The 22468-nt window shown below is 37.3% G+C and overlaps 1 protein-coding gene across 5 annotated transcripts; it reads right to left on the bottom strand.

The window, feature by feature from the left end:
- Positions 1–21849, bottom strand: Clk4 (CDC like kinase 4). Of its 5 annotated transcripts, none has more exons than XM_074057340.1 (14): positions 21686–21849; positions 16693–16853; positions 15507–15573; positions 11292–11514; positions 10085–10175; positions 9621–9687; positions 7366–7482; positions 7112–7278; positions 6820–6914; positions 6253–6382; positions 3957–4039; positions 1551–1630; positions 341–431; positions 1–256 (listed from the first exon to the last, which is right to left on the bottom strand). In XM_074057340.1, exons 2-14 carry the CDS (start codon positions 16793–16795, stop codon positions 116–118), a joined length of 1455 nt encoding a protein of 484 aa, XP_073913441.1. In that variant the 5' UTR covers positions 16796–16853; positions 21686–21849; the 3' UTR covers positions 1–115. The 5 variants fall into 5 exon arrangements, with proteins under 5 accessions (XP_073913441.1, XP_073913443.1, XP_020026047.1 ...); XM_074057342.1 differs by lacking the exon at positions 21686–21849 and adding an exon at positions 12599–12657 and having other exon boundaries at positions 16693–16765; XM_020170458.2 differs by lacking the exon at positions 15507–15573.
- Between the last annotated feature and the right edge of the window lie 619 nt (positions 21850–22468).

The following is a 22468-nucleotide window of genomic DNA, read 5'->3' as shown; positions in this document are numbered from 1 at the left end:
TTAACTGTACAAAATAATTTAATGTTTACAAAAATATTAGAATGTTTAGTTGACTGACACAGTCTTAAAGTAATCTCTTCTAGAGAAGTATATAGTAAGACCACTGATTTCCATTTCATTTCTTTTTTAATAAGTCAAAGAAAGGATGCTGCAATGCTTCATCCAAGGTAATTCTTTTAGTTGGATCATATTCCAGCATTCTTCGAACTAGGTCAAATAACTTCTCATGTTCTTCATCATGACAGAGCATAAATTCCTGGAGTGAGGCAGAAATACTTTTGTTAGAAAAGGTAACAGTTAAAATGTTTTTCCTTAACTTTTAATCTTTTTCTCCCTTTACCTTTAATGGTTTGCAGCGTCTCCTAACGTATCTACCAGCAGAACTATGTTCATCCCAATCCAGCTGGTTATGGTGAAAATATTTGCGTTTTCTACAAGAAAAAAAGAAGTCTGAATTAATAGAACAACAAAAGAGTCACATCTTTTCCTTGTCCCCCTGGGGACAGACAGAAGCATATCTCTAAATGTGAGACATACACACCTACAATTTTTAAAAGTCTCAGGAACAATTTCATATAGTACCTTCCTTTGTCTTCTATACTGAGAGGTTTTCATATTCCAACTAAGTTGTTCCCAAACACCATACACAGAAAACTACCAGTTTTAAAAACAGACTCCTGAGCCATCTGCATGGTACAAAATAGCAAGTGGGTAAGGACAGAACTATCAGGCTTCTACTGAAGTATATTGGGTTAAACACACACACACAAAAAATCATGTTTAACCAGACCCTTATCTGAAAATAATGTCTTCACAGATGTAATCAAGCTACAACGAACTCATATTGGATTAGGGTTGGCCCCAGCTCCAGTATGACCAGTATCCTTACAAGAAGGAAAACAAGGAAATTTGGACAGAAACACATACACATTGGGGACTGGGGGGGAAAGGACATATGAAGACAGACAGATACTAGAGTGAAGCATCTATAAGCCAAGCAAAGCCAAAGACGGCCAGCAACCACCAGAAACTAGAAGTGGCAAGGAAAGGTATCTCCTCTCTCCAGAGCCTTCAGAGAACATAGCCTTGCCAATGCCTTAATTTTGGACTTCTAGCCTCCAAAACTATGAGAGAATACACTTCCATTGTTTAAGCTAAAACAACAAACATACCAAAAAAAAAAAAAAGAGACCGACCGACCTTTGGATCCATTCTGATTTGACTGCATCTGGAATCTCTAAATAACTCCCTAGGGAACTTCTATGGAGAGGCTATGTCTGGAAACTACTAGAGTACCTTATCCAGGGATATGTAGCTAATTAGGAAGAGCAGGAAATTCAGACTGATGACTCCAAAAGCAAACTGTCTCATATTCTATGTATTATTTTTACATCAATTTAGGGAAACATGCAAAAGTTAACATGACTTTTTTAAAGTGGGGCCAGCAGTAGTTGCCCTTGTAACAGGTATTATGACAATGACAGGTTTTCTGTAGTTTGAATACAGGCCATTGTATGAACCCAACAAAAAACTGTAATCTTAAAACATACCTTGTCTTCTGAATCATGTGTGTTGGTATGGGTCCTAATATTCGTTCCATCATTGCCAGATGCTCTTTACTATCATGAGTCTAAAAAATTTAGGAAAAAACAATTTAGTACTCTCCATTTCCCTACATATCCATTAAAAGAGAACACAAGAGTAGGTACTGATATAAAAGGACTAGACTAGCCAGCTATACAAGTCACACTATAGAATTCTTCAAAGATGAAAAGTGAATGAGCTGGTTGTCTGGTACAAACACTATAAAATTACAGTCTCTGAAATGGATTAGTAAAGTCTGCATAGAAATCAATGTAACTTCTATGAAGGGCTAGATAAACATTTTGGGCTTGGCTGCTCAACTGATCCCTTTCTTGTCTTCTTTTTCAAAAATCAGCACCTGGCACAATTTCACCATAGACCATAATTTGCCAACCCTTGTAATACTTTCTAAAATAATCTATTAACTGGACTGGAGGCATGGCTCAAGTGGCAAATCACCTACTTTGAAGCATGAAACCCTGAGTTCAAACCCCAGTCCAACCAAACAAACAAAAAAATTCTATCAACCACAGTGCCTGGTGTATTGCCTTCAAAATGTTATTAATGCATAACATAATAATGCTTTACATTTTTTGCTTGCTCTTGTTTTGTGAGACAGGATCTCTCTATGTAGCCCAGATTGGCCTTGATTTCATGATCCTCCTGCCTCAGCCAGTCAAGTGTTGGGACTACAGGCATGCACCACCACACCCAACTTTTTAAAAAGCTTCTTAATTTTGTAGGGCAGAATTAAAATATAAACCACATCTCAAAATTAATGTTAATAACCCTACTTCATTTAAGGCCTTAAAGTGATTTTCCATTATAAAATCATTTAACATCTGTTTTAACTGAGTCAAAATCAAGAAAGTAGTGCTGCTCACTACTACAAAACCACACACCACTTCCCAGAATGACTGACAGCCTTGGTTCCAGACACTAAGCCTATCTACTGAGTCAAGAGTACTTTCCAAAAGTACTTCTACAAATCCAACAGAAACAGAAGCCTGAGGAGGGAGCTCAAGGAGTGAACTCATCACATCAAGGGACAGTTCATCCACTCTTGCAGTGCTGTAACTTCAAGTCAACATTAACAATACTGGGCTGGGATCTCCACTAACCACTCTCCCCTGTGCCACACCCAAACAAAGTAAAAGTGAACAATGGGGCACCTTGATCAAAATCACAACCCTACTCATTATTCCACGGTTGCATCTGCCTAATGCTTTCAAAACTTCTTGATTACAGATATAAGTGAAACTACGGGGGGGGGGGGGGGGGGGGGGGGGAAACTGCACTTTCACAAATAAGACTTCTATTTTAAAAAGCCAACCCCATCAACTTGTATCATTTCTTAAAAGGTACATTTTGAAATGAAAAAAAGCAGTGAGGGATAATCTCTACATAAGGGTTAGAATGGCAACCCTACAAAATCATTTCAATTTTGGACCAGTCTGTATTTAGGAACTAGTAACACTTCAAGAATAAAACAGCTACCTTTCAAAGTACAGAAGTCCTAAATCAGTCCTTCCCTACTGTCATTATTATTCCACTGACATGAGACACTCTGCTATTCTTCTCTGACTAGAACATGTTCCTTTACCCTTCTCCATTTATACTTCCTTCTTCCTTTTTAATTTTTATTTTATTCATACGTGCATACAATGTTTGGGTCATTTCTCCCCCCCTCCCCTCTTCCTTCTACACCTATCACGCTCCAGTTTTCTGACCAGTTCCTACTCCTCTTTCTACTATTGGCTTAAATTCCCTACCTACTGTGATTCCTTCTCTAAAGAAATTTTAATTACTAACCTTTCCTGGGTTCCCCCTATACTTTTTACATTATTCCATTGTAGCAAATATCACACTACACTATATTAGTTTTCTGTCTTTTGCATGACTTCTTGAGGACAGAGATGCCATCTTTTTATCTTTACACACTTAGAACAGAAATGCCTAAGCATCGTAAATGCTAAATTCTCAACTGTAAAATTCAATTGTTGCTCCTGAACTCTCCTACAGTAAAAAGTGAATTCTTCATGGTCATGACAGTCAACATAACCAGTGCTGAATTAAAACTAGTCACATCTACACTAATGTAAGTTTATAAAGGCATTCTATAATTTTAAAAAATGGGAACATTAACCATGTTAAGGAAAAGCAATCATATGCAAAATGAGCTATAATCATTCACTAACAATAGGATTTCATTCACCTGTGGTTTTAGAGAAAGATAACATTTTGAATATGTAAGTTTTAACATCAATAACAATGATTTGTGGCAATTTTCCAATATGGAAGCTAAAACTTCAATATGCCTTTAACATTTAAAATTCATTACAGATTATCAAATGAGTTTACTGGATACATACCTGAAAGACTGTGAACCCAAGGTAATATTCAATAAGAATGCAACCTATGCTCCACACATCACAAGGCTGAGACCAACCTAAAGCTATTTAAACAAACATAAACACATTACTATGCAACAACTTTTAACTGCTAATATGCTAAAACCTTCCCTCTTTGGGTGCACTCTTTCCTAGTCTATTTGGGAGAATATGACAGCAAACTTGGGTTTATATTTTTGTTTTACAACAAACATTGTTCAGTACGATCTCATAGTCAACATGTTTATATCAAAATTCAGCATTTTTAACTAGGAGGGGGGCATCTTGTATAAAAATAAAAAGGGTATTTAACAAAACATTTCCAAGATATAATTACTAATTCCACAGTCTCTGAACTGTACACGTGATGGGGAGCACTGCTACTTAAACTGTTTTACTCGGTTCAGGACTGGACCAGGCATTTTACATCTTACTAGTGCAAATATAGCTTTATAATTGTCCTCAGATAATTATACTTAGCCCTTATTCATTATCACCAGCTTGATGTAAAAGTTTACTTCTTCCCTTAAAAGAAATACTGTTTTAAAACTACACAAAAAATTATAGGAATTATAAGCAGTTTGCTCTGTAAGCAAAAATTACTGATACAATTAAGTTCACACAGAGAGTGAGCTACATATGCACATCAGGCTGTTTATACATGATCATATGTACAATGTCCTTCAGAATTTCCATGGTAAGACTGGGCATGGTGGTTCACACCTGTAATCTCAGCATACAGAAGGCTGAGGTAGGAGGATCAAGAGTTTGAGTTTACATACTGAATTCCAAGTCAGCCTGGGCTACATAGCAAGACACTGACTCAAACAAAACAAACAAGTATTTCCAATGGCAATACTTTTCAGGAGAGCATAAAACACTTAGCCTTCTTAAGTCTATATTCGATTGAAAAGAACCATAAAGAAATTTTACTGTTTTTAAAATTACTTAGTAAATAATAATGTAACACCTACTTTAAAAGACATTTCAATTATTTTCAGTAATATCACTGAGATTAAAGAGAAAGGAAGAAATGATATCGTCAAAGGCCTTGACCCACACACATTCATTCAGTTTTTAAAAATTTTTTTTCTTAATAAATATATATACATATATATATATATATATATATATATGTATATATATATATATTTTTTTTTTTTGGTGGTCCTGGGGTTTGAACTCAGGGCCTCACTAGGCAAGTGCTTTACTACTTGACCCATGTCCCCTAGTCCCATACATTCATTTGTTTTGACAGGGCCTCTCAGGCTGGCCTGGAACTCACTGCATGCATGACCTTGAACTTGCAATTCTCCTTCTGCCTCCCAAGTGCCAAGATTACAGGCACTTGCTACCACTAACAACTCTGATGTCATTTTTGTTCGCTTCCGAAGTGCTCACGATTTGAACACATGGATAATAATGGAGCACAGCTTCTATTTACAGTTAACACATAAAAGAATCTGTAAATGCTAGAGCCTGGAGCTCAGATAAGTTTTCTTCTTTAACCGCTCTCACCCAACTCAGCCTTTCCCCAGACGACTAAACCTTTCTGCAGCGCATCACCCCGTTCTTAGACCAGTCACATAACACTCTTGAATGCCACATCATTCCCTCTCCCAATCTTACCTATTTACTATCTGCAAAGACAACCACCCTCCCTCTGGTGTAGCACCTGACTACATATTCCTTTCTAACCTAATTCTGCCTTCACCCTCAACAACAATTCATAAACACACAAACAACTCTTCAAATCTCCCAATCTCCAGATTCCTTTTCCTCAAGGCCAGTAACTCCCACTTCATATTTACATCAATTCTCACTTGCCTGGTAACATTTAGAACTCTCTCTCAATAGCACCTGATCTGAACTTCTCCCACTGGCCTGGACAAGACGTTCTTTCTTCTCCTCTTGACCTCTATCAACCCTATGTCTACAGTTGGCTGACCAAATCCTTAGTATCTTCAACAGAACCATTCTTTTGCGATGTAATAAAAATAAGTACCTATGTAACTTCAAAGTCACATTACTATACTGTACTTAACAGAACGTACTGTCTTATAATCACTTAAGATTAACTAGTTCAAAAATCACCATCACTTGGAATATCTTTTACATTTCTATCACTCAGGAAAGTATTTATAGCAATGCCCACACATTTTTTATGAAAATTATATTCTCTGTATAACTGCTAAGATTATTCTAGCCATGACCCTTCCCAACCCCCAATAAAATCTCTTCTCCAATTACAGTACAATGAAGTCTGGTATCTACTGACCCAAAATGACCTCTGGAGCTCTGTAGTGCCGTGTGGATACCAAAGTACTGTGATGCTCATCATCATATGTTGCACTTCCAAAGTCAACAACTTTGATATCCGTGTTTTTCAGTGTACGCTCGTCACGTTTCTAGACAGACACAGTTAAGTAAAGGTAAAACTCAAAGACAGAAAATATTTTATAGCACTACTCAAAAAGCTGTGAATTTGGTTTTGTGGTGTGGTGTGGTGTGGTGTGGTGTGGTGTGGTGTGTGTGTGTGTATCTGTCTGTGGATGGAAACTAGGACCTTGCACATGCTAGGCAAATACTCCATCACTGAGCTACAGCCCCAGTCCATCCATGAATTACCATTTTGACTGTTAAAATAAAGCCATGAAAAAGACAAAGATTAACTGTTTTCTGTATCCCCAATACTAGGAATCAAACCACAGCCCTAGTGCCACTCCATTTACATTTAAACATCAAAGTATAATGAGGCTCAGAAGTAAAATTCCTCATACAAGGACCACCAAGCTAAATTAATTTCAAAGACAACCAGCAAATTTAAAACAAGTCTTTAACTTACCATTTTAGAATTATATTTGACTACATAGTCAGACTTCACAAATAAAATATTTTCAGGTTTCAGATCTGTATGAGTTAATTTATTGTGATGCAAAACTACAAAGAAAACAAAAAGACATCATTAGTTTCACTTAGAAATTTAATTGGTATTAGAAGAGATGAAGAGGGACTAGTAGTGATATGGGAAGGGATTTCATCTTTACCTCTGTATTTTTAGTGGCAAGTATTAATACACTGCTTACATAATGAAGACAATTTTTCTTGTGTTTAAAAGACTTATCATATATACTTACAATTTATTGATTGGCAGATCTGATATGCCATCTGCCTGATGTGATCAATTTGAAATGGCAGAAAGCTGTTTTCTTTAATGAAATCATAGGTACTAAGTCCAAGCAGCTCAAATACAATACAAACATGACCATGATGATCAAACCATTCTAGCATTTGGACACATCGGCTAAAAGAGATCAAAATAATAATTCAGTTCACAGAATTCTAGTTATTTCAATGTAATCAATGGATCATACTTCAAATTTATACTTACAAGACACTATTGGGATCAGTACTATTTAAATGCTCCAATACTTGAATTTCTGAACGAGCTGCTTCACGGTAACGGCCTACATTTTTTACGATTTTCACTGCCACATGTAAGCCATCCCTTAAAAACAAAATTAAGATGAGTATTCTGAGTGTACATGAGTGGTCTGAAGTCATGCATCCTCTGAAACTAAATTTTTTTTTTTTTGAGATGTCTTGCTATGTAGCCCAGGCTGATCTTGAACTTACAATCCTCCTGGCATACCCTCCTGATTGCTGGGGTTACAGGCTAAATGTACGACCCAATTTGAAAAACTAAAGCAAAAAGGATAGGTCAGAGTGCCTGTCTGACAAGCACAAGGCCCTGAGTTCAAACCCCAGCTCCACCAAAAAAATTAAAATTATTTTTAAAAAAGCAAGCAAGAAAAAAAACTCCTACTCCCATACATTTCATTGTATAACCAAAAAGTTTTCTCAGTGTTTATAAAAGAAATGGAAACAGACAATGCTAAACCATGAGATACTCATCTATAGATACATGTACTCAGTTTTTAGAAGTCCTACCATCCCAGGTCAGATAACTTTTCAGGTGTTGTAAGTATAAAAACTTGTAATATATTTGTACTCTAATTAATTAAATACTATTTATTGGGCTACCTTGATTATATTGATTAAATACTTGGAGACTATGAATCTCAGGAAATTTTAGAAGCACATTAATGGGACAATTGGTGCAATATGAACAGAAACTGCACATTAAGATCTGGAAATATAATATATAGAGAGAAAGAAAAAACAAATACTAACAAAGGTTAACATTAGGAAATCTGGGTGAAGGACATGTGGGAATTCTATGAATTATTTTAACAACTTTTCTGAAAACCTAAAAATACTTCAAAGTATTATAAAAGTCAACCTATGTTCACATTTTTGTTGCCAAGAAGCAAGGTAGGGTGGTGATGAAAGATAATTTAGGTCAGGCAGAGTGGTTCATGCCTGTAATCCTAGCTGCTAAGAGATGGAGGTAGGGAGAATCACAATTTGAGGCCAGCCTAGGCAAAAAGTTAGTGAGAACCCCATCTCAAACAATAAGCTGGCATGGTGGCACTGCACCCCCAGCTATGTGTGAGGTATAAACAGGAGGATTATGGTCCAGGGCCAGCCCAGGAAAAAACTGAGACCTAATCTGAAAAATGACTAAAGCAAAAGGGGCTGGGAGGTATGACTCAAGTGGTAGAGTGCCTACCAGCAAGACAGAGGCCCTGAGTTCAAACACAGTACTGCAACTAAAACAAATAAAAAAGGTATTTTAAGAAAATATTCTTATGGACAATGGAATGAATGTAAGTTCAAGGATAAGCGCCTCCCCCACCCCCCACATACACCCAGGGATTTGCACATGCTAGGCAAGCACTCTACTATTGAGCCATGCCTCCAGTTCAAGGATAAATCATTTCTAAGTATGCATTCAAGAAAAAGTTTTCATGGATGATAGTTCACATCAAGTGGTTATGGATTAAGATTCCTTCAAATACATTTAAAGAGATATGAAAAAAAAATTCTTGTTTACAGGGCTGGAGGCATGGTTCAAGTGGTAAGAGTGCTTGCCGAGCCTTAAGTTCAAACCTCAGTACCAGGAAAAAGCGTTAATAAGCTGGAAATTCCATCCTTTCCAACTAGCTTAACTTTTGATTAAAAAAAAATATATATATATATGTATATATATGGGTGTCATTTTGGAAATGTACAGTTTCACTAAATTATAAGATTCACTTACAAAAAAAAGTGGGCAAGCCATGAAATAGAGGCCCTGGAGGAAAATGACAAAATGAGGCAGAGAGTCAAATCACAAATGGGTTAGTAGGCCTTATTAAAGAATTTGGACTTTATTCTGCAGGCCTTAATGTAATTTATTTATGATTTAGGAAGCTAAGTCTAATATGCAAGTTTAGATATACTTTATTGTCTCTGTAATGTAAAAGTAGCTGAATTTCTTAGAAGCCCTGAGTCTAAGATGTGACAAATTCCTTCACTTGAACACCCCTCCCCTTAATTATTCAATGAACTCATTTGATAAATTTGTCAGCACTCTTGATCAAAATCCACCCATGGTACATAAATTGTATCTAGTTCAAGAAATTTTGTTAGCTTCCTCCCAGGAAAACATGTAGCTAGCACTTCAAATATACTTCATCTAAATTATGAGTCCTTCCCCATAAAAAAGTCAGAATGTTCAAAAAGAAAAAAGTAACAACTTACATGGCATGATCAATGCACTCTACAACTTTGCCAAAGGCCCCTTCACCCAAAGTGTCCACGATTTCATCTAAAGTGAGGGAGAGAAAAAGTGGTCTAAGTACCTAAATATAAATTATATAATTATTCAAACAATGAATACTTAAGTGTGGAATATTTTCAAATGATCTCTATCAAAGCATAACTAAGGTTTCAGCACTCAAAATTATTTTATTTTCAGCTGCTACAAAAACAATTAGATAGAGCTATCTGTCTTGCTCTAATCTCAAATTCCACTGATTATTTTGGAACTTTAGAGTAGAAATATTTAAATTCTATAGAAAAGAAGAAATACAAAAGAACAAACAAACCCACAAAAAACAAAACAAAAAAGCAATGAAGAGTTCTTTAGCCCCCCGCTGACAAACTATTCTTAAAAAGATTATTCTGTCTGCAAAGTTTAAAAAGTGTTGAAAAATATTCTATACATCTTGCTCTTAGAACGTCTCCACTTTGACAGATCAGGTGACCCTCCTCATCATCCTCTATACTCCTGGATCTTTTCCTTCGGTGGCTCTTCTGGAACGGCAAGTGGGCAGCACCAAGATCGTCCAGCCAATCAATATATCAGAGTGAATTCAGGGCAGAATACGCAATTCATTCAGCGGGGAGATATTCAGGCATTCAGATAAGCACCAGGCCACGAACAGTTGGCAGGAGCAATTTCAAATTCAGTCCCCAGAAATTCACAGGGCACAGTTTATGTTACAGAAGAAAAACATGGCAAGGAACAGATTTTCAGATAAGATACTTAAAGTGGCAATAGAAAAAACAACACAATTGTCTCTTTAAAATACTGATTTAATTGAAGTCTGAAATTTAAAGAATGCAATGTCATGATTTACTAATTTCTTGCTATAACTACCATATGCTGTGAAATGAGATGTCTAGTTTGTCAGAAAAATGTTTCTAAAATGTCAAGTTTAGCTGAAATTGTCCTTATTTAGCAACATTTAAAATATATATATATAATAAGAGGGGAAAACAAAGGCTAATTCATTTCAATGTTCAAGCTAATAGCTAGTTCTAGTGCAGAAAACTTCAGGAAGAAAATAGTAATTCAAAGTTTCCAGATAAAACATGATGTTTTTTAACAAAAAAAAAAAAAAAAAAAAAAAAAAAAAGGGCTGGCTTTTTAAGTAAGTTTCTCATTAGCACCCATTTTCACAATTTCAACAGTTAACATGACTGATGATCCACTGTGTTACAAAGCTATGCTACACACAGGTTATCAGTATTTAAATATCCAGCAGTGCAACTTCCCACATTTGTCTCCAAGTACTAATAAAGAGGTTTCTTTCAAAGTAAAAAAAAATGTTTAGGTTGAAAGAAAAGACAGGTGCTTCACTTTTTCATAATATATCACAAATACACAAAAATAATTTTATTATTAACATTAACAAACTCACGATCTGGTCTGCAGAATATGTGTAAATGCGCACAAATGAGGACTAGCTAATAAATATTCAGAGCAGCTACAAGAATGGGGACGCTTCCTTTAAGGATTAAAGTAATATAAATATAATCTTAATATAACCAAATAGTATACATGTGAAGAAACTTTTAGAAACTTATCAGCTCAAGAGCTTTTACACACAAATAATCCACTCAAAATAAAAACAAAATCAATCATACCGAACGTGACTGATGACTTGAACAGTGTCTATTACGCTTCCTTTTAGGACTGCTTCTCCTGCTTCGGACTGAGGATTTACTGCAGTGGATTCGATAAGCACTTTCAATGTCTCTATGATAATGTCTAAGAACGTATCCTTCACAGTAGTCATTTCTGTATTCATCAACGTATCTCCGGTCCCGATAATCTCTCTCATTCAAGGACCTTGCTTCTAAATAATGACTGCAAACACATTGAAAGATTTCAAATTATTCTCTTCACTCTGGAATAACAAGCTTCAAACAAAACACTCAAGAATTCTAGGTTTAAACAGCTAACTCAATAAAAAGAAGCAATTCAAATTGACGAATTAGAATTATACTTATCTTACAAAGCTTAAGAAATAACTTAAACCAGTAAGCAAATGGGTCCTTTATTTCCCCATTACAAAAATTGCTGTCAAGCACTTCACACGCAGGAAAAAGGCTTGAGTCAAATTATGTTTCGTGTTTACTTGATTAAGAACTTAATTATGACTAGGAAATAATCTGACTTAAGCTTTGTTTCTTCAATTTCTGAAGGCCAAAAAATTCACAAAATTGCTCTTCTGAAACTCATCAATCCTATGATACATGTATCTTAAACTAAACTTCCTTTCCTTTCTTCACAGAGCCATATGCAAAGGCAGGCAAAACAGGTTTTTTTAATGTGTAAGTACATTTTAGATAACCCTGGCACACCAAGAGTTCTTCCACAGAAGGTGTTTTAAGAGATACGAGGAGTCTTAAATATATTCCTTTTGTTTTACAAATACCTAAGTTAATATCCCTAAGTGATATGTTATGGTTGTAGAGCACACATAGGCAAAACTGAGATATTTTCAAACTGCTATTATATGCCACCTATTCTGTCTCCTCTTCTCTCTGTATTTCTAAGTTGTTATTCCTGCTTGAGAAACAGACAACATAGCTTTTGAAGACTGCCTAGTGTGATGAGGATATCTAAAATATATCCTGCACAAATAAGAATAGGATCCTGTAATTGTCCATTACAAAAGTCCCATCACCCTTTGCATTTCTAATCTCTGTCATTCCTGCTGGAGAAATACAACAAAAACATCATTATCTAGTGCTCAGTTCTATAGATCTCTTAAGAATCTAATGAAAGACCCTATTCTCCAAGAAACATACAAAAGCATAAAAAAAACTTGGCAAGGAATTTCATAGAGCTCTTGGAACTTAGGTAAATCAATGGATCCCAGTTAAGTGGCCTTGATGTGAAAAGGAATTTATATTCAATTGGCCCAATTTCCCCACCCCCTCTCTACCTGGGATGAATGTCCTCTTCAACAGAGTGCGAAGCTTCAAGAGGGATGCACATGGAGCACTGAGGGAGAGAGGGGACACCTGCCCAGTCAGACAAATCAGCTAAAATAATCCTGACAAGCAATGATGTGACTGCCTGGATTGCACTCACCAACTCCTTCACATGCCCCAGAAAAAAGCTGTCATTCTCTTTCCTAGGATGCTAGTTTAAGTAGAAATAAAGGAGAAAAGCATCCCTAAAACTACTACCCAACAAAGCTGGCATCAAATTCAGGCTGAGGTGGTTTAAGAACCATTTCTTATTCCCTAGGGTCAGTATTAAGTTTCAGCAACTGGAGAAACAACTTGATATTAAGGTAAGACTGTAGGTATAGGTCAGTTGGTTTGAAACTGTCAGGGAAAGATCTGCACAACAAGCTAGAATTACCATACTCTTAAGGGCATGCTGTCTAATTCTGTAAGGCATCATTTCCATAGAAGTCCAAATATCTATCAGAAAAAAACTAACATTCATAATCTTTAGTTGGAATACTACATGAAATTAGAGCTGTTGACAATCCAAAAGCAATCTATAGAGTACATGGGGTGATGTAAACTAAAATGATGAGAACCTTTTTGATTGTTCCTCCTTCAAGAGGAAAACAGTAATTCAGTTTCCAGATTAAACAAGATGATGTCTGCTAAAATACATATATATATATGTATATATATATATATATATATATATATGACCAAATGACCAAAGCTTAAAGATTATATAAACAAGTACTATAGAATTATACAGCCTATGTAGAATAGGTTTTTTTTTAATATTCATCAAATGCCCAGCAAGTATTTTACTGCAGCATTTCAAATTAAAAACTGACAAGGACATGGCATTGGTTTTCGCTTTCACACAGGTCCTATGGGAGAGAAAAAGAAAATCATATAAGGCAAAGTCTCTGCCAACAAATAATAAACAATACGTCTACTCATAAAAATAAATAGAACAACAATGTGAGAAATGCTGAAAGACTGCATGAATGCTTAGAGTCAGAGAAGGCAAAGAACACAATCTCTTTAAAATGGCCAGGGAAGAATCCACAAAAAAAATGAAAGCAGAAATTCATCTTAAAGGGAGGCCAGGATACGAACAAAGTAGAAAGAAGAAAGAAATTCCAGGGGGAAAGAATGGCGTATTACCCATATATAGTACCTCCAGCCACATCAACTTGGAGATGGATTTGTCTACATGTTTCTGAGGAAACCATAAGTAGACAATTATAGCAAGAGCAATTTTCCCCCAGGGGAATATAAATAAGTTCTCTCAATGAGAATAAATCATTAAAAGTCCTGTATATGCTAAGCTAAGAAGTGTTTCTCAAAGGATGACCTACGTGGTTAATAATGTTGAAAATGGAATTCTCATTAAAAATGAGATCCTTGGGCCTTAGGTCATACTCACGGAATCTAAACATGCCATTTTAAACATACCTTCAAGGTAACTATTATTCATACTAAAGTTTGAGAATCACTGGTTTAAAACTTGGTATTTTATGTTATAAGACATTTAAGGATTTTGACTACAATAAAGGTGGTGTTAATAGCCATACTGGTCTTCCTAGTATAATGTGCAGAATAGACTAAACCTGCAGAAAGGGAAACCAGTTCACAAGCTACTTATTGCCAAAAAACAAAACAGAAAAAAAAGATTCCTTGCAATATACGTGATAAAATATTAAAAACAATACAAAATAAAAAAGCTCTTGTAAGTCAGTAAGAAAAATATACTTTAGGGCTGGGGATGTGGCTCAAGTGCCTATCTAGCAAGGTAGGAGTCTTTCACAGAAGACTTTTGCTAGTGTTTATATGTGGTGTATATATATATATATACATACACACACATATACGTATATATACTTCAATAGAAAAAATAGACTAAGAACTTTTTATAAGTTCAACTGGTCCATAAATATATAACAATAGAAAATATTAAATTCAAACTCTATTCTTGACCTTTTAAAAAACAGTCAAGAGTGGTAAGAGCATGAAGGAGCATGTTGTATAATTTGGTATAAGCTTTCTAGAAAAAGAAATGTAAATATGTAGAAAGAACCCTTTAACTTTAAAATACTTCTTCTTAGAGTCTATATTCAGGAATAGAGTCTATTTTCAGGAAATAATCAGAGGCAAAATATTTCAACACAGATACTTTAAAAACAATCAGAATCAGGCAGAGATCAGGACTGCAGTTCAAAGCTAGCCTGGGCAAACAGTTCACGAAACCCTATCTCGAAAACAACCATCACAAAAAGGGCTGGCAGAGTGGCTCAAGGTGAAGGCCCTGAGTTCAAGCCCCAGTACAATACACACACAAAAATCAGAATATCAAGTAATGGGGCACCAGCATCCTACTAAGGTTACCTTCTTTATACTTTTCTGCATTTAAAAAATTTTTCTATTAACTGAATAAAAACCACTTATAAAGTTTTTAACCATCTAAAAGACTATTAGAATATTCTGGATTTATGGTGAGCACTTATTGTGTTTGATGTCAATGTCAAAGAAGGTAGAATACTGGCAAGGAAGTTAACGGACTTACTCACTATTGTTTATGTAGTTACTATGAACAAGAACGAACTGTTCACCACTCAAATCACTTCCTATACATACAAGATTTAATTACCCTACAAACAGTTAATGCTATGATGTTAAGCCTCATTTTGCACTTACTAGTAATGGGGTACAGATGTTATTTTTATAGTATACTGTACATTAATTAGCTCTGGTCACAAAATCCTGCCATAAACTTTACCCCTTCCTCTTTTATAGCTGTTTGATAAAGCATAATTAGTCTACACAGGCTATAAACAAGCTCACTGTTTGGCAGAACAAATCTGTTTAGCATGGAGAAAGAAAAAAATTACATACTGTTTTTTAAAGTAACCCCAGCTGGCTAATTTAGAAAGCAATCTGGTAAACAATCCCAATGGAACATCTGCACAAACAAGGAGAAAACATAGAACCAACAAAACAAATGAGAAAGGTAAATTAATGGAAGACATAATGAAGGAAACTCTACCCAGCTAGCCTTTAAGTTAGAACTTTCAGATTCCTTAATTCTGTATAAATGTACTACCTCAAAATTTTATAGAAGTGAGAATAAATCAGGACACACACAAGTGCTAATTTTTATTGAATCCCTTTCCCAATTATTAGCTTCTACCTGTGTAAAGGAATAGTTCTTAGAATAAAGAAGGCTTCTAAAAATCCCAGACATATCCACTGGCCTTTTTCTATGATCTGTAGAACATAAGTGACTAGTCCCCTAAGGTACTTAAGCATATGCTTTTCTAATCTATATTAACCCAAGCAATCATATCTCATTTGCAAAAGAAGTAATGAGCACCCCAACATATATAATTCTCTCCTACTTACAAGTGAAAGGCACTCATTTGGCCATTCCATCATCACTATTACTGAATGTTTTATTACTGAATATACTTTTCAGCCTTTATTTATTTTTTCTTTTTTGGTGGTGATGGGGATTGAATCCAGGACCTCATTGCACGCTATACAAGTGCTCTACAATAGCTTTACTGAGCTACAAACTTAAGCACTTTTGTTTTTACTTCTAGGTATCATTTCCTATTATAACAAACCATTCATGAATTATTTCATAGACTTAGCTTATGGCCATAGCATAAACTCAGATATTTCAGGGATTGATCTGGATCCACATGTTGTCTAATTATTCTTTAGGGCTTAAGAATTCACTTTTAATGGTAAATCAAGGGCTAACACTATAAGAACAATTTCAATTGAATTTAGGATTGAGGCTGCAATCCTCAGCCCTTGACTACATTTTTTTATTTACTTACTGATCAACTGTCTCCCACCATTCTGAGACTGAGTCAGACATATGAGGAATAGGAACTTTTGTTTTATTCACAGCTATAGCCTCAGCACCTATAAAGGGTAACTTGTAATAGGCACTCAACAAGTATTTTTAAATGAATATTTGTTTACTGAATCTTAAAACAATTTGATATATGAGAACTATAAGCAAATGACAAATCTTTTAGGACTAAAATCTTCTAGTTCAAGAGTAATTTACCAATCAGTGTCTTTAAACTGGTGATGTGGTTTACAATGTCTGTTCTCTTGGGTACTGCTGTGAGATCTCCTCTTCCTCTTGTGACTTCCACTGTAGCTTTCATGTCCCCAGCTTTCTCTGCTGTCCCAGTCAGGGCAGTGAGTTCGTTTGGAATGCCGCATCTGTTAACAGGGGGAAAGAATGAGATGGAGACTAAAGATGGTTGTTAATAATGAAAGTATTATAGGCCAGGAAGAGTGGCTCAAATCTGTATCCTAGCTATTTAGGAGGCGAAGATCTGCGGGATTACCGTGGAGGAGACCCCACCTGAACCAATAACTGAGTGTGGTGGTACACACCTATCATCTCAGCTCCAAGGGAAGTGCAAATAGGATGGTTACAGTCCAGGCCTGCCAAGGCATAAATGCTAAATCCTGTTCAAAAAATAATTAAAAGTGCTGGGCAACTTTATCCATTACTGTAATACCATTGTGGCCATGTTCTTTAGGGTTTAATGATTCAGATGTGATGTTTTGTTTTTAATCATTGTTCTTGTCTTCTAAATTTTTTAGATGTTTTTGCTCAAGTACTTAAATAGTTTGGCTGAAGTATTTTGTTTACAATTAAAATGGATAGCATTTAAAAAAGAAATGGTTACGGCTTATCTGGAAAGAATGTCAGCATGACTTGGTACAGACTTAAAAGAATACATGTGAACATTTTATAATGTGGAATGATCACTGAAATATCAAGGACTCTAAAAACATGTTTATGAATTTTCTAACTTACAGCTTGTTGTTTCCTCTGCCAACAGTCTGGTTTTATAGTTTTTATTATCCAAAATTTCACTAGTAGTGTTTCTTCAAAGATTGTTAAAGTAATAGTTAAGTAATGGAAAATAACAAATCATTTGATTACTCATTAATTTTCAAGAACTTTCTAACTAATTTGTATCTGGACATATTTTTAAAAATATTGGCAAATGATTTGCTTCTACCTGTTTTAGTTTGACATAATATACAAAGTGGATGTAAAGTAATACTTTTTCAATAGATATTATTTACCAATTCTGATTTTAAGGCTAATTAATAAATTTGTATGAGAAAAAAAAAATGTGATGGGCAGGCAACAGTGGCTCACGCTTTTAATCCTAGCTACTTGAGAGGATCATGGTTCAAAGTCAGCTGGGACAAATCGTTTCACAAAAGACCCTAACTCAGTAATACCTAAATGGCTCCCGTGGTAGAGCACCTGCCTGGCAAGGGTGAAGCCCTGAGCTCAAACCCTAGTACTACCAAAAAATAATAATAATTAAAAGCAAAAAGGGCTGTGGGTGTGGCTCAAGTGGTAGAGAGCCTGCCTAATAAGCACAAGGCCAAGTTTAACCCGCAGTGCCATCAAAAATTATCCATTAATATTATTTAAATACAAAACACCCAGCACATGGGTTATATGGGAGCTAAAATCCTTTTAGGTACGTTTTCCTAAGGCATGGAGCACTATTCCTCTGGTTTGTCAGATGAGTGGCACAGACCTAGTACTAAATGATGGATAGCACTGTTGTGAGACTTGAGTACATTTTTTCAATTCTTATTACAACCAGGACAAATTCTCAACTTGGTGTTTTGTATTCAAGTCATACTCATTAACTGCCTCTTTAAAAATTTTTTAAATGGGGCTGTTGGAGTGGCTCAAGGCCCTCAATTTCAAGGCCCTCAGTTCAAATGCCAGTACTGGGGGGAAAAAAGTTATAAAAATTTTAAAAAGGGACAATAAATAGACAACAGTATTTAGCTAGAAAGTAATAATAGCCTTGTTTTATTTTGTTACCTTTTATTTAAGTGTAATTTTTTTTTTGTCAGTACTGTTTACTAATCAGGCACTATATCACTTGAGCCACGGCACCAGCTGGTTAACTTTTATTTATAATGATATTTTAATTTGGTTACTGCTATGATTCCTTTTAAAAATGTAAAGATAAGCACTGGAAGTGTGGCTCAACCAGTAGAGCGCCTGCTTTGCAAGCACAAAGCCCTAAGTTCAAACCCCAATACTGCCTAAAAAAAAAGAACAGAAATAATAAATCTTGCATGATATCACAAGTATCTGCAGCCTTGGCAAAGGGTAAATAAAAATAAAGTGAGAGATAAAATTAAAAAAAAGAAAACAAAAAAAAAATAAATAAATAAAGTGAGAGAAACAGGGACACTAAGTACAGGAGGTAACTTTGGTTTAAAAGTACAGTCTTTTATTAATGAGCTTCTTTCTCTCAAACTTTGTAGAGTTCTTTAAATCCCAGAATGAGTTTTGAAAAACAGAGGAAGTGGATAGAAAACAATACTCAACAGAGAAACAAAACAAAAGGTGAAGTTATGTATGCATTTTCTCCATGCAACAAGTTTATTTTCAGATCATCCTGTAGTTATTCCTAAAATTAAAACTATTTATTGTAGATCTGAAGTGATTCTGAAAAAGAAACTAGCCCATGAGGAAACCAACCAAGGAGGTTGCACACTAAGGCTAGGTCACAATGATATCACGCAAAGACGGTGACAATTCCCAGACTCCACCTATAATTTTCAAGGCCTGGATTCCTTCCAGAATCAGTATGTACTCAATTTAATCCATCTGCCTCTCCCCATCTTAATTCTTTTCCAAAGCAGTTACAATAGCAGAGGTCTAACTGCTAAAAAGGGCAAAAATAATTTCACAACTCAGCAAAGAAGCTGAAAAAAACTAAAATGGAACAAAACCAATTTAGTTAACATCATTCATTTTGCCTGAATGACTGAGAAATGAGCAAACAAATCAAGCAAAAATTTAAATGATTTCAAATGGATTTAAAAGCCTCCCTGGGAGGCTTTCCCTAAGAAAGGATACCTATCCTGCCCTCAGGGCCTGATACCACCAAACATTTTTCTCCCAGTGCTATGCATGGAATTCAGGGCCTCCCAGTTGCTAAGCAAGAAATCGATATCTGAGCTAAACCCCCAGCCCAAATATTCTGATATTTTAAGTTTAATTCGATTGCTGACTTTAATTCTATACCCATCAGGCACCCTTCTGATATTGTGGCTTCTCTTTTCGCTTACTTAAGAAAGGAGGCGAAGCCAGGCACAGGTGGCTCACGCCTGTAATCAGCTCCTACTCAGGAGGCGCTGATCAGGAGGGTTGCGGTTCCAATAGTTCGAGACCCCCATCTGGAAAAAACTCATCAAAAAAAAAAAAAAAGGGGGGGGGGGGCTGATCGAGTGGCTCAAGGTGTAAGCCCAAAGTTCAAACCCCAGCCACCACCAAAAAAAAAAAAAAAGAAGAAGAAAAGGCACAGACCAAGTTAAAATTCCTGTTAATCTGTTACAGGAAATTAGTGAGCATTCAGGTTTCATATATACTAACTTCAATAATGGAAAGTGAAGTAACACTACAAACTTTTATGAAACAAAAGCCAAAATACCAAATATCTTCAGAAAGAAATCAAAAAATTTTTATCTACCTCTAGCAAAAGCCTTCTGACCCATTCCTTCAATTACCCAGGTCGCACTGTAACCACATTAGCAACTCAGCTGGGGTAACCATTCTTTCCCCACCCCAGGGATAAAGGATCTCCAAGTCATGCTAAGCATGTGCTCTACCACTGAGCTACACCCTAGCCTCTAAGCATTCTTAAATAACAGCAAACGAGATTACAGCTACTGATGATGACTAAGGGCCATTAGTATGACCATCCATTGTGCAGGTTTTGCAAGACATCTGTGCTTGCTTTAACTTTGCTTTTCCCCCTTCCACTGTCTGTATTGCAAGATAGAATTCTCAGTTATTAATGTGAACACTAAAATAAAGGAGTTCCTTGTAAGAGCCCAACATTTTTATTTCTCTAGTTAGGTTCACTACTGAAACTTTAATTCAGTTGTTACTTCCAGTCCCCACAGCTTCCGCAACCCAACTCACCTCCACCCTGAACCCCAGCAATGTTCAGAAATATTTTCTTAGAAGGCAAAGTGCAGATTCCTGGACCCATTTTCTGGGTAAGGTTCCTTTGCATACACAGAAAACTACCTAAAATTATTAAACGAACTCTCATTTTTTTAAAAATCCTACATGCTAGAATAACCAGTTATCATTAAAAACATCAGACACAATGGCTCCATGTGTTTGTATGCCCGTATTAGAAATCTGATTCTCCACCATCCTTTTTTTTTCTAAGACCTTACAAAATTTGAAGCATCAAGATTAGGTTAGAAGTTATGATCGGGGGGCTCTAAAAGGCTTGCATTCTTAAATAAGGACCAAGAAGCCTGTAGGTGCATGCATGGAGCACAGCACCCAAGAACGGCTGTGGCCGAAGACCAGGTGACAGGCCTGCTCAGTTTAGAGGGCTGGCGACTTAAGCATCCAGGGTAATACACTGCAAACTATCAGAAATGCTCATTCTCTGCAACAATGGTATGCTCCACCTTAAGAGGAAACTACGGGCTTGCCAAAGGACGAACCGCCCGCATTTCACCCTCTCTCAAGCACGAGGCGAATTCCCCCACCTGGATTCGCCAGGTCCCCGCCCCACCTCCCATGGGCACCTGGCCAGGGCCTTTGGCGCACACCGATGGGGCAGATGTTGGACTCTGGAAAACCCCCAGCGCTACGGGCGGCCGGGGCCGGGACACTCGATCTTCTCAACACAAGCCCCAAGGACCGGGTCTTTAATGGTCCGCGACAGGTCCTCCGCCCGCCGACCGGACGAGTTCCGGGCCAGGTTACCAAGAGCCGAGCTCGCCGGATCTCCGAGCCGCGACACGAGCGGCCAGGTCCCTCAGAGAAGGGCCGCCACCGGCAGAACCGCGACACCCGGGCAACCTTAGGCATTTTAAGGCCACCAGCTGAGTAGTGCCCCGCAGGAACCGCCGACTCAGTTCTCAGTGGCGAGGCCTCGAACCCGGTCGTTTCTCGGCACCTGGCCCGGAAACCTAAATAACACTCGACAGCCGCCCAGCCCGGAACATCTCACCCGAAGCCTTACCTCCACAAAAGCAAAAGGCCTTTTGGCCGAGAAATGTCGCCAAACCGCCGTCGTCCCTCTTCAGCCGCTGCGACAAACACCCCACAAAATGGCGGCAGTGCCGTGGCCCCACAACCCCCTAGACGGCCTCTAGCGCCACCTACACCGTGCGAATGCGCCTACGTCAGAGTCTCGAGCCCGCCTATATCCCGGAGGGGCGTGGCTATTGTGACGTCAGGACTGGGCGTGTCCTTCCGCACTGCGGCTGCGCGGCTCCTACAGCCCTCCTCGCCTTTGCTCCCCTCCCCCATTCTCGCTTGGGGTCCGGGTGGCTTTCGTTTTTCGAGGCTTGAGTGAAACCTGGAGGAAGTGCCTTAAAGTGGACTGCCTGGGTGCGGCACGCCTTGGTAGAGCCAGCCCGTGACCCGTTTCCTCTCACCTTCCTTGGGACGCACTGTCGAACTCTGGCTGCCCAGTCCCCTCCCCCCACCCCCAGCCTTCCCAGGACCTCAGCTCCGGACTGAGCCGGGAAGCTACAATCCCCAAAGCCGCCCTGTGCCGTGCCCCGGGCATTCTGGCTCATTTGGAGCTTCCAGTCTAAAATGGATTTGGATAAAGAGGATAGCTCAAAAAATGAGCTCAGGAGGTGCTTCCCTTTTAAAAGTCAAAACAAAACTAAAAAATGGGGAAGTTTCAATTAAGACCCCTGACAAGGTGCTTCCTGTTACGGTCCTGGCCTCAGGGGCATAAAGGTATCTGAAGTTTCCCTAAGATTGCCCCCATTGTTTCTCCCTGTGGGTCAAT

This window comes from Castor canadensis, chromosome 16 (genome assembly GCF_047511655.1).
Source record: "Castor canadensis chromosome 16, mCasCan1.hap1v2, whole genome shotgun sequence".
Taxonomy (NCBI): Eukaryota; Metazoa; Chordata; class Mammalia; order Rodentia; family Castoridae; genus Castor; species Castor canadensis.
Note: the sequence above shows the minus strand (reverse complement) of the source record. Positions and strands in the feature narration are given on the sequence as shown.

Bases quoted from the DNA above. Each gene is read 5' to 3' on its own strand.
- Clk4 (XM_074057340.1), bottom strand. From the start codon at position 16,795: ATGAAAGCTACAGTGGAAGTCACAAGAGGAAGAGGAGATCTCACAGCA. The intron at 9,688-10,084 runs GTATAGAATATT...CCCTCACTTTAG, and splicing joins AGACGTTCTAAGAGCAAGAT to ATGAAATCGTGGACACTTTG. The intron at 7,483-9,620 runs GTAAGTTGTTAC...TTTGTTTTTAAG, and splicing joins GAGTGCATTGATCATGCCAT to GGATGGCTTACATGTGGCAG.